We start from the raw sequence: 12,106 nt of genomic DNA on the forward strand, positions 1-12,106 counted from the left end.
ACTGGCATTCATTCACAGAGAGAGTAACACTCAGGAGTTTGGCCATCAAACAAAGATAAGGGTTTAATGAATAATATAAACTATGACTTTGTTACTCATACCGAAATGTCTACAACCCAAACTCCAACACAACTCTGGTTATAAGAACATCCTAGAAGCTTTCCTTCATGGACATTCATGTCTGATAATTTAGACCACCCCACATCTACAGTATCATGACTTCTTATTGGTTCCCATGAGAAAACCTACAACCAAGAAAGAAAAGAAAATGAACAAAAAAATATTAGATGCGCCAGACAGAAGCATAATACACCTTGGAAATAAGTAAAACATCAAGATCTTACTTTCAAATTCTCATGCAAGCCGCAAAGCAGTGTTCTCCCATCAGGATTGAAGGTCATACAGCGTACTCCGGAGGTCTAGATTTGTAACAATTAAACAATAATAACTCAAAGCTCAATCAAGAATAATAATGCCTGGTCTAAGTTACAGAGCAAAAGATGGGGAAGATAAGTAGTCAGTAGATAAGCTGCAAAGAAAAATTGAGAGATGAAACGGTGATTGTAAATTCAAAAACCTCAGGTGCAGTTGATCCAATCAGCTCAAAAGTTTCAAGGTCCCAGAATTTTACAGTTTTGTCAGCTGAGCCTGCCAGAGTTTAGTAATCATAAAGATATTCAATGGAAAAACTAAAGAGTAAAAAGTTTAGTTAACCATGTACGATTACAGCATGTATGGCAAAATATAGATAAGAAAATGCAGATGTTGATCAAAACTAAGAAAAGCTCGACCACTCTAAGTGCACAGACTGCAGGCCCATAGCATAATACAACTAAAAAGTAAAGCAATAAAACAAATTCCAACTTTTTTCATTCAATAAATATTAGAGTACATTCTGGTTAGGAATGCAGAAGGCCAGAACCACAAATCGAACCCTAATGCAAACCACTATAAATACTTTAAAGTTTCAATGTAGTGGTGTGAAACGTAATTTATAAGAGTGACAGTAATCTTGCCTTATAATCACCTTAATAAACCTGTGGAAATGTGTACCCAGAGTTTATCCATGATTCCATCAAGGATTAAGGTCAAACCAAGAAGTGGACTTCAAGTGCAGTCTTTTGGGAAGATTTATGTGTCTATAATAATGTAATTGCTACTTGGTTCCATCATTTTACCACACCTCTTCTAGGCATCACAAAGCTATTGCCTCTTTAGCATCTCCCCTTGTTATTTCCTCTTGTAATCCTACCATTTCTTGGGATGTTCTTTTTTCTTTACAATGCAAGAAGTGTATATGAGATTCATCCGGTGTCTTTACTCATCATTTCTTCCTAAAAAAAATTCCCTGAACATTCCTACCCTTCCTATACCTTTGTTTACATCCACTTGGAAGGTTTCAGTACTTCAAAGTTACAAGGACTGAGTCTTCTCATGGTTGTTTTCTTAGATTAGTTGCTTGACAGCAATGTATTACAAATGGATATCCACTTTTTACTTTAATTTAAATAAAATTTTATGTTTCTCAAAGAAAAAGGATGCACAAACCAGCTAACTAAACAATTGGATTGTGCTTAGGAGCTATCCCAGCATTGTGTACAGCAAATAAAACATTTTGCAATATGCAAATCCTAATGCCATCTGAATACATGTGTCCTCTTTTTATTTCTAGATTCTCAGTTCTATATCATTTGTTTCTTTCTTCAGTTAGATACTGACAATAAAAATTAATCAAATATGATCATTCTCTCGGAGTACACTGGGGGTAGATGAAAGTATACAGGAGATCCACTACCACTACCCAAACATGCATAATGCATTACCATAATATTCTGAAGAATCACAACAAGAAACATTATGAAACCACAATGACTTGCAAAACTATAGACGAGTATATCAATGACTATTTACATATAACGTTTAACGTTACAAGAAAAAGGAAATGTACAAGCATAAAGAAAATAAATACTCCCTCCGTCCCACTCAAGATGTCCACCTTTCCTTTTTAGTTTGTCCCACTAAAAATGTCCACTGTCTATATTTGGAAATAAATTCCTCTCTACTCTCTCCTCATTAAAATATTCAACTACCTTTTTCTCTCTACATACTCCACCTAACAACTCCTAAAATCCCGCGCCACTCAAAAATATTGACATCTTGAGTGGGACGGAGGGAGTAACTTTCTATGAGATACTTATATTAGTTTTCACTCCATTAATTTTGCTTATCCTAAACAAAATGCTAATGATGGTTCACCTGAAATATTGCACATAAAGCTCACAACAGAAACAAGAAAATGATACATAAACTTGATAGAATCATAGAATCAGTTGCAGGTTGGACTATCAATATTGCTACAGTCTTGGTAATCGGGTTTTTCATTCTCTGGAGTCTAGATTCTAGAGGGCTTAAAGGGGCAGTCTTTGCACTTGTTCCATCCATTATAGCATATGAGAATATCAAGACATTGCAGACATCTTATGAGTTATGACCACATAAGTTTAGCAAATGTAACAATGCAAAGACACCTGTTGCCAGCAAAAACTCATGCGGATGGAAATCGATGGATTGAACTTGGCCTTCATGACATTTAAAATCATGCAAAAGCTTTCCAGCAGTTAAATCCCATAGCTGCATTGTAGAACCAGAAAATAATTAGAGTGAATGAGCTAAATTTTGTACAAAGTGCAGTATTGCAGCACAAAAACTCTTAAGGCTTTAATATTAGAATGTCACAAAAAAAGATCAAAAATGGAAATAAAATTTAGTAAAAGTAATTAAGTTGAAAATAGATAATGATCGTCTTCACACATAGAAACCATTTAATTGATGCATGTGTTGATAACTTCAGTTTCAAAAACAGAAAGCAAAACAAGACAGCAATAACATGATAGTATTATTTAAATATTAACATGATAAAAGAAGAAACAAGATGTTTGAGTTCTATGCTAGATCAACTACAAAGAGAAGGGTGAAAGTATTAAGGGTTTAAAATGAAATGAAAGATTTTGACCTTCACAGTGTTGTCCTCTCCACCAGAAACAACCCACCGCCCGTCGGGAGTAAACCTAATCGTGTTAACTCCACGAGTATGACCCTTGTAAGTGTGTATACACCCCTTCCTTCTGATATCCCATATTTTGAGATTTGTGTCCAGGGAACCAGATGCAAAGAACTCTCCAAAAGGATGAAAGTCCAAGGATATGCAATTGGAGCGGTGACCAGTGAGGGTGCGTATGACTATAGGAGATATGAAAAAAGTCAAACAGATTAATAGAGGAAAGTCAATGGTTTCCCATGGTTGTTTAACTATGTTAATAAATTGGACAGTAGTCTATTCGAAAGCTTACTCTTAGCCTCCTCCAAATCCCAAAGCTTAACGGTACCACTAGCTGCTCCAGCAGCAACCAAAACCTCCGATGAATCAAAGCTAACTGAATCTACTCCACTGGAATGGCCTGACAAACTCTAAAGCAATGGAAGTTCAGATCAGCAATCATGTAAAGACATAGGACCTATGCAACAGCAGCAATTAAAACTGAAACACCCCATTTTTTACAAGAGAATGTTGTGCTAAATTTCAGAATTTAAACTGAAAAAGGAATCTTCCATTAAATAAATACAATCCTAGACCCTAGGCCCATCCCCAAAAAGGCCTGCAAGAGATTGCAGCTACAACTCTGACAAGGCTCACTTGAGATATGAGAGAATTACCAATCTTGTCTAGCTCATTCAAAGAGGCAAGAAGAAGAAAAATAAATAAATAAATAAATAAATAGCAAAACTGAAAGTTGAACTGACCAGTATGGCATTGGGCTTGCCAATAGCCCAGAGATTGACCTTGTGATCTTCCCCTCCAGTCACAAGAACCCTTGATGATTTCCTTCCAATCTTTAGGCAGTTTACACTTAAAGAATGAGCTACAAATTCCTCTGCGACAAGTTGTTGTTAAGGCATTCAAACAAAAATTTAGCTTACTTTTTTAACTTCATCTTAATGATTTATGCAGTATCTGGAGAAATGACAAGGTCATATGTGGTTTATGACAATGACTCCTTGAAAATGATTTTGCTCTTTTAGGAAAGAGCCCAAAGTTAAGATAAAGCTCATTACAATTAGAGTTATCAAACTTGTTGAGCATAAAGTACACCGTCAAATGCTTCTTTATTTTTAATGAAAAAATGAAATAGTTCCAAAATTAATGCTCAAGTGCAGTAAACTCTGTAAGCTTGACATCAACCAGCATAACTTATACCATGATCCACTAAATCTCCACTAGTCAGATGACTATCACATGATTGATTTCACATAAACCTTTACATGTGATGGGAGATATAGACACGGGTCTTTTGAAAAGTGACATAAGGTCAATCAAGTCTAACTCACAGAATTTATTCCATTTTATTCTACATTTAACATCATATCAGTATTATGCCAGTTTCACCTAATCCTGAGTATCAAACATGTAAATAGATAGATAATAAGAAACACAGTGAAGATGCGGCAGTATTATAAGCTAACATTCTGGAGATTTTGCACGAATCTTGAATGTGATCTTTTATCGTTATCAAAAAAAAACGCAGTCAAGTATGGAAAAGCAAAGAATACGAAAACATTCGGAATAGCACAAAAGATCCAATCAACTAATGCTGTAGAGCACTGCATTTCTGTTTTCTTACTCAAATTCCATGTATATTACTCTGTAAGGTAACAGGAAAGAAGGAAATGAACTTTTAAACTTCGCAGAAAGGATACGTAGCTTGTAAGCACGTTTGGTGGTGGTCGTCATTTCCTAACTTTGAAAGTGGAAACCAAAATGCGAAAAAACCCTAGCACAACCTCCGCCTCACCGACGAAATTCGGAGACAGTGCGGCAGATCCCAGGAGAAAAACGCCAGACCACATCCGCAACCATCCAATAAAGAGTGAATTTAATTGCTCATGTCGTGTTCGACGAAATGACTGAGTCAGTTTCCAATTCCACTTCCTCTTCCGTATGTGTGGGGACGAAAAATACAACTGAAAACCGTGATTCGAGCAGTGGAATGGGAGAAAACAAACAATTTGAGGGATATATGCAAAGTGTCCGCCGCAGAGATACAATGTACCTCCAGTCCCCAAAACAATTACACTCTGTCTGTGTGTGCGTGTTTGGGAGAGAGGGAGAATAAGAGAGGGGCAGTTTTCCGGATCTCAGCTTGGTGATTACTGTGGATTGAAACCTCGCAGCTTCAGCAATGGAAGATCGCTTTCAAAGTGTTTGCAGTGGAATAAATTTGAAATGAGAGAGGGGAGTGTGGTGAATTTTTTGGTTTGGGGATTTGAAGTTTGAACGGTGAACCAACCACAGAGATTTAGATGCTCATTTTCTACTCCATTTTTTAAATCCAAAAGCATTCGCAATTATTAAATCTCATCATTTATTATGTGCCAAACTCAAATTATTAAAACATAGTCCTACTACATAAGTAAAAAATTAAATGATGAATATACATATTTTAAGCCTTTTCCTAATATTACTATTATTACTTTTACTATATAAAAAAATTGCGAATTATCTTTATAAAAAAACGTATTTGTATCTTAAATGAAACAATTAAGTGACAATTCTTGTATTGATCTAAACAAAAATTATTATTTTAATTATATAACAGTTATTGCTTTCCAAAAATTTGAATATGGTTGGATTGGATTTTGTCAAGTTTGACCACATGCACAGGGCCGGCCAGCCTATATTGGTTTGAAAATTTACTGAGATGAACCTAAACAATTTTAAATACTACTCTCTTCCCTCCGTCACGGCTAAGATGACACATTTCTTGATCGGCACGAGATTTTAAGAGGTATTGGTTAATATGTTTAATTGGAGAGAGAAAATGTGGGAGTAATTATTGAAATAGAGAAAGAAAGAAAGATGAATATTTTAATAGGAGTGAGAAAAAGTGATTTGGTGTATTAATTGGAAAGAGAAAGTTTCCAAAAAATGAAATGTGTCATCTTAATTGGAACAAATTAAAAAGAAAAATGTGTCATTTTAAGTGGGACGGAGGGAGTAGTAGTAATAAGAATACATTATTTAATACATTTAAATTTTATCACTACAATTAAGAAATAAGTAAAATGGAGTAACAAAATATGTACAGAAAAAGAAAATAAAAAATTATAACACGTTTGCCTTCTCAAGAAAGATAAAGTAATTTAATAAATTTAAACTTTAAATGCTCATAATTAATTTATATTAATTTTTATTTTACATATCTGTACTATGAAACTAAAAATTTATAATCTTTAATTTAAGATGCATATCATATATCTTAAAAGAAATTATATAAATATAGGAAAAATGTGTGCTGAGTGCTAAAAATGAGGAAAATACAAAATTTAAAGACTCCATCTCAGTTATTAAAACTATGTCTATACTCTATAGCCATTTATTCAATTTGAAATCATAATTCTTTTCACAAAATTCCAACTTTGACCTTCCAATCAGATTTATTTACAAAGTCAACTTTATATATCTAGAGTAAAACAACTTTATTAATTTACAATTATTATAGGAACTTTTAATGGTTGCAATTACATTAAAAGGATTTTTTTTATATATTTATAACATTCCCAAATATTTCTCACATGGCATCCCTGTTGTGTTCTGCATAAAGTAGAGGATCTAGCTTATGGGGACATGGGGCAAATGCCCCTCCTCATCCATTCATTTCCTTGTATATTTATATATGGATTTTCTGATTATATACTTCAACTACGCTAAATGCTCATTTTCAAATATTTAAATTTTCCCTACGTGTTATATTTTTGCCCCTCCTTCAATAAAATCATGGCTACGTCCCTGTCTTGAAGAAGTTGGAACCTATTCAAGGTTTGGAAACACAATAAACATGTGTAACCAAAATCCTGGTCGATGCAGATTTTCATGAAACCATGGAATGGTTAAAGCTATCATCTAAATTCTCTAACATCTATAGACTGATTATTACTCTTTGATTTATGTATCAAACTCAACACACCAAAACTCTCAACTATGTACATCACCACTCCCATATCCATCATGCTATGCAGCCATCCCACATAATCTATATCTATATATATAATGTTTTGTAGAAGAATACACATCATGGGTTGATCAGAGGTTAAGAGACCAGTCATAATCCTGGTAGGCTATGTTGACAGACCCCCCATAACTAAGGAGATGCGTCAAAAGACCTGCCTTACTTGCATCCAAGTAGTTGATGATCCAATTCGGGAGTTGTTTCTCTTGACAGAAATCAGCACTGTACCTGCGATGCTCAAAAGTTGAGACGTTGCCGTATGATTATAATGCACAGACTTGTATAGATTAGTGATACCACTCACCACTTGATAATACGGGGGAGGTAGACTCTCCTCCTGGCTAAGTCTACCTGCACACCGTCCTCCCTCTCAAAGTACTCCCTTGCAGCCTTCTTCAGTTCAGATTCGATGCCCTCGCATCTGAAGAATCTGATCCGTGGGCTTCCTCTAGTTGCATTCCACATCCCAAAATGGATCAGTTCGTTGACTTTGCCTAAACTTAACTGCAGAAAAACAGTGTCATGCTCGGTTAGTTGGTCAAGCTTTTCATAGTCGGCCAAATAGATGATGAGTTTCATTACCTCCAGGGCGTTGTCGCCATTGGTTAAGGGCTTTATCAACGAGAATGGTGGTCTCCGGTTGCTCCTCAGAATTCCGTTTCTGATTGAATTCAAAGAGTATGGGTGGCCCCCGATTACATACATGAAATCGGAAAAGAAGGGCCTCCGGTCAATCATTCCTCCCGGGTGACCTATTCTGATAACAGCATGAATGCCATACTGTTGTGCAGATTCAAAAAGAATGCCAGCTTCTCATCATGGAAAGAGTAAGGAGGTCTATTCTCTGTAGATCTTCCACCACATTTACATATCTGCATTCCAGAATAGTATTCAAATTCTAATTACTGAAGCAACAAGATCAAGGTTGAGAGTCATTAATACCTCCTGAACTCTTCACTGTTGCTGATCCGAAGGTAGTCCAGTTTAAGTCGATCATCAGAGGCGTAGGACTCGACTATGGCTGACATTATGCAGGTGAGCCTTCGGCTCACTGCAGCCGCGTCCTTGGGCTCGGAATCATTTACCACCCCTCTGAAGTTGTAGCATTTTGGTATGAACGGCTCATGCTCTAGGAATCGATAGAAGTGATTTCCATCCTCGAATTCATTATCACTGCATCAACATATACGGAGTATATCAATTTTATGTTCCCAGGCTCTATATTGCAGTATCTTTTTCCAAATTCATGAAAATGGCTCTTACCCGAAGACATGATGAATAAAATGCCTTCTCGCAAGCTGCTTCCCTATCTCAACGGCCTGAGGAAGTATTTAGGTGTTAACAAAGAAATATGGAGTGTTTCAGTTGGAGAATATATATCAAAGCTAGTCAATCACAATGCTTTTTGCAGCAAAGCATTTGAGCAGTTCCTACACCTTTTCTGTAATACATAAATTAGTTTCCATATTTAATTTCGGTACAAGTTTGTGTATTTTGGAGTTGAGTGATAAAAAATGATCTAAAATATGTGTTTTTATCATATTTTATTTATTTATCTTCTCTGTCAAATTGTCCCTAACTAACAATAGTATTTATGAATACATATGCAATAAAAATGATACTCAATTAAGCTCTGTCCCGACTCCTGAGTCATAATCACAGGAAAATTACAGACTCATGCATGTGTGATAAAGTTATGAATTTTCAAGCAAAAAGATATTGGAAATGATGTAAAAAAAACATGTAGGCATTACAATTGAATCTAACGAGTCAGTCTCTGAACCATTCACTTTTCGAAATAGCTAGGGGCGTGTGCAATAAACACATGAAATTAATACTTAATCCAAAAGTCAACTTACCCTACTACTATAATTAAGAGGGAAAAAATCTTCTACTACTATAAAATAACTATTGCGACATCACACAATCATGAAACCTCTCCAACTTTTAATCGACGTCTATCTTGCCAAAATTATCGGCATTAACGAAGATGCGAATATGGAATTGAACGTCGTAACTGACCCACATAATTAAATTGTAATGACCATTATATCGAAAGTTGACATGCAAAACACCACCTACCAAGTAAGAATTAATTATCAATATGCAACCTACATTAGAATCCAATCCGTTTTCGTTTGACGAAATCAAAATATTTATCAACGAATTTTATAAAGTCGGAAATCAATTTAAAGCATTAAACAATCGGCTCAAGAAAGCATATCCTAACTCTCTGTTGAAGTCAATATAACAAATAAATTAGTGCACTCATTTATCATAATCCTCGTTCCAAAGAGCTAAAGAAAACTTATGGACTACAAACATTAAAAAAATAATGAACCCCTAATTAGTAGACTACTAGACATAAAAAAAATCAACCGTGTGTGCACCATTTTTTTTTATAATGTTTATGTATTCTTTAACAAAACTAGTAAGAATAGGTAAAGAGTGTAATCATTGATCCCCTTGTGGCCTTAATTATTAGCGAGATCACCCACATTAAACAGGTTCTATAAGTTGTTTTCAACTATATCCGGTAAACTACTCTCAGCGGCCTGGATATTCATATACGGAAGAGCACCAAAAAATAATATTTTGATCATATTAAAACTACTAATTTATTAATACCCTGTCTTAATTTCATTAAGCTCTCGACTCTTAAATTTTGCCAGGAACTGCGTATTAGAAGTTATTATATTATTTTTCAGTTTATGCCTATGAGAACTAATTTAATATATCGTGTTCGTCACTAAGATTATAAAGAATTTAGGGGGAAATTGTATAATCGAACAGGTAGCCCATGTTGTACTACCAATAAACAACACACAAATCTGTTTCAGAATTATTCAAAACAAGCACATGTGCGGTTTATTTGGACCGGTTTTGATGCATCAATAAAGGTAGGTAAAAACAATTGATCAGTTTAAAAGCGTATGCCCATTCACGAAAATATTGAGGAAAAACAAAGGCATCCACAGATTTCCCCAGAAATAGAAATCAAAACAGCAATAGATGTAACGTAGAAACTAGAAACCAATGTTTGGAATTTGAATCGTAAAATTAATTAATTAATTAATTAATAAATAAGAGGGAGAAAGTACCTTTTTCCGTCCACAATCCAATTGGTGGATGAGCTCCTCCACGAGCTCCGTGCCGGAGAAGCAATTCTTCACGAATTTCATCTTCGTTATGCGATCCTGGATCGGCACTCTCTGCCGCACTATCTTCACAATCTCCGCCATCTCATCCATCACCGTCTCATCACCTTCCTCATCAAATCCGTACACCGGCGGTGCCGGCGCGTCATCGGGACACTTCGTCCCCAGAATCTCCTCCGATTTAGCCTCCAGCATCCCGGCGTTACGAAGCGAGTTCAGTGCCGCCAGTCCTCCGATCAACTTCTCGTTGAAGAACAACTGCGGCACAGAGTCGCCGCCGGTCCTCTCTCTCAACTCCTTCTCCCTCCCCGGATACACGTCGATATTGATCTCCACGTAACTCAGATCCCTCTCCCGCAGGAACGACCGCACCGCGGTGCAGTCACGGCAATTTGACCTCGAGAAGAAGCTGATTCTCCCGTTCAGCTCCTTCGTCCCTTGCTTCAGCGTCTTCACCACCTTAACTCCGACCAGATCGAATTCCTTCACCAGAAGATCTTCTTCTTCCACATCGTCGTTGCCGTCCTTCGTCAGCGACGATATGCGCTTCAGCGCCTCCGATACGCTGTTGCTCTTCTCCCGGAAGAATTTTCCGATGGCGGAGGCCGGCGAATCGAACTTTTCCGGAAAAGAGAGCGACTTCTTCAGTAGCCCCGGCGGCGCATCCGGCATCGGAAGCAGCGAGTGCGGCGGGATGATCGTTCCTTGCCTGTGAGATTTCGATAGGTCTCCGGTAGGGTTAGGTGAATTCGCATTGATTGCGTCGGCTTGGGGCGCATCAAATTCGATTCGGATGTTTTTATTGGGGAAATCGACGGCAATTGGTAGAGGATTTTCCATAGTGAATGAGGTGTGAAAAAAAGGAATTGAAATGGAAGAGGGAGTAAGCGTAGTGGCGGTTATGTTGGTGGGAGAGCACATATATTAATACATTTCACTGTCAATTCAATCTCTCCCTAATTAACATATCATTTTTTTGTGTGTCAAATAGGGTTGGAAAGGTACGGTATACCACGCCGAAATGGTCATACCGCATACCGTATCGTACCGTACGGTATGACAAAAAAATCATACCTTTACCGTACCGCTTTTGTCGGTATACCGCAATTACGGTATACCGAAAAGTCGGTATATCAAAATTTAGATATCGTTACCGTACCGCTTTTGTCGGTATACCGTACCGTGATTTCAGTATACCGCGGTATACCGTGATTTCCGGTATATACCGCAACCGTATTTGCGGTATACCGTGTTATTTGCGGTATATACCGCAATTGCGGTATGATATGGTATAACGCGGTATACCGCGGTATATACAAAATGCATACCTTTACCGTACCTAAAATTGTCGGTACGGTATGATACCGTACCGAAAAGTACGGTATACCGAAAATTCGATATTTTTTCGGTACGGTAAGTGCGGTATTTCGGTATATCTTTCCAGCCCTAGTTTCAAATGTTATTTTATTTTTTATTTACGTATTACTCCCTCCGTCCGCAAAATGTTGTCCATGTTTGACTCGACAAATAAATATTGTCAATGTTTAACTCGACACGTGTTTTAAGAAATGTGAAGAAAAATGAATGGGAAAAGTTAATGGAATGTAGACCCCATCCCACATTTATATATTAGTTTTATAATAAAATGTGAGTGTAATGAGTTAGTGGAAAGTGAGGTTCATTTACTAAAAATGGAAGAAGAAAAAAGCAAAGTAGACAACATTTCACGGACGGACCGAAATAGTAAAACTGAACAACATTTTACGGACGGAGGGAGTACTATTTAATATGTAAAAAAAGCAAAGTTGACAACATTTCACGGACGAACCGAAATAGTAAAACTGGACAATATTTCACAAACGGAGGGAGTACTATTCAACATGT

At 36.7% G+C, this 12,106-nt stretch overlaps 1 protein-coding gene, 1 long non-coding RNA gene and 1 pseudogene across 2 annotated transcripts; all 3 read right to left on the reverse strand.

Moving 5' to 3' along the window:
- Positions 1-95: 95 nt before the first annotated feature.
- Positions 96-5,352, reverse strand: LOC121754368 (katanin p80 WD40 repeat-containing subunit B1 homolog KTN80.4-like). The gene is made up of 8 exons (XM_042149744.1): positions 4,756-5,352; positions 3,802-3,932; positions 3,351-3,468; positions 3,014-3,240; positions 2,529-2,631; positions 578-648; positions 345-419; positions 96-245 (listed from the first exon to the last, which is right to left on the reverse strand). The coding sequence occupies exons 1-8, from the start codon at positions 4,787-4,789 to the stop codon at positions 96-98; spliced, it is 909 nt and encodes a 302-aa protein (XP_042005678.1). The 5' UTR covers positions 4,790-5,352.
- A 1,725-nt stretch (positions 5,353-7,077) lies between these two features.
- LOC121754142 lies at positions 7,078-7,571 on the reverse strand. The gene is made up of 2 exons (XR_006040553.1): positions 7,369-7,571; positions 7,078-7,292 (listed from the first exon to the last, which is right to left on the reverse strand). It is a non-coding gene; the product is annotated as an uncharacterized LOC121754142 (long non-coding RNA).
- Positions 7,572-7,602: 31 nt separating this feature from the next.
- Positions 7,603-11,098, reverse strand: LOC121754370 (annotated as a pseudogene).
- Positions 11,099-12,106: the final 1,008 nt, after the last annotated feature.

Source organism: Salvia splendens, chromosome 11, assembly GCF_004379255.2.
Source record: "Salvia splendens isolate huo1 chromosome 11, SspV2, whole genome shotgun sequence".
In the NCBI taxonomy this organism is placed as follows: domain Eukaryota; kingdom Viridiplantae; phylum Streptophyta; class Magnoliopsida; order Lamiales; family Lamiaceae; genus Salvia; species Salvia splendens.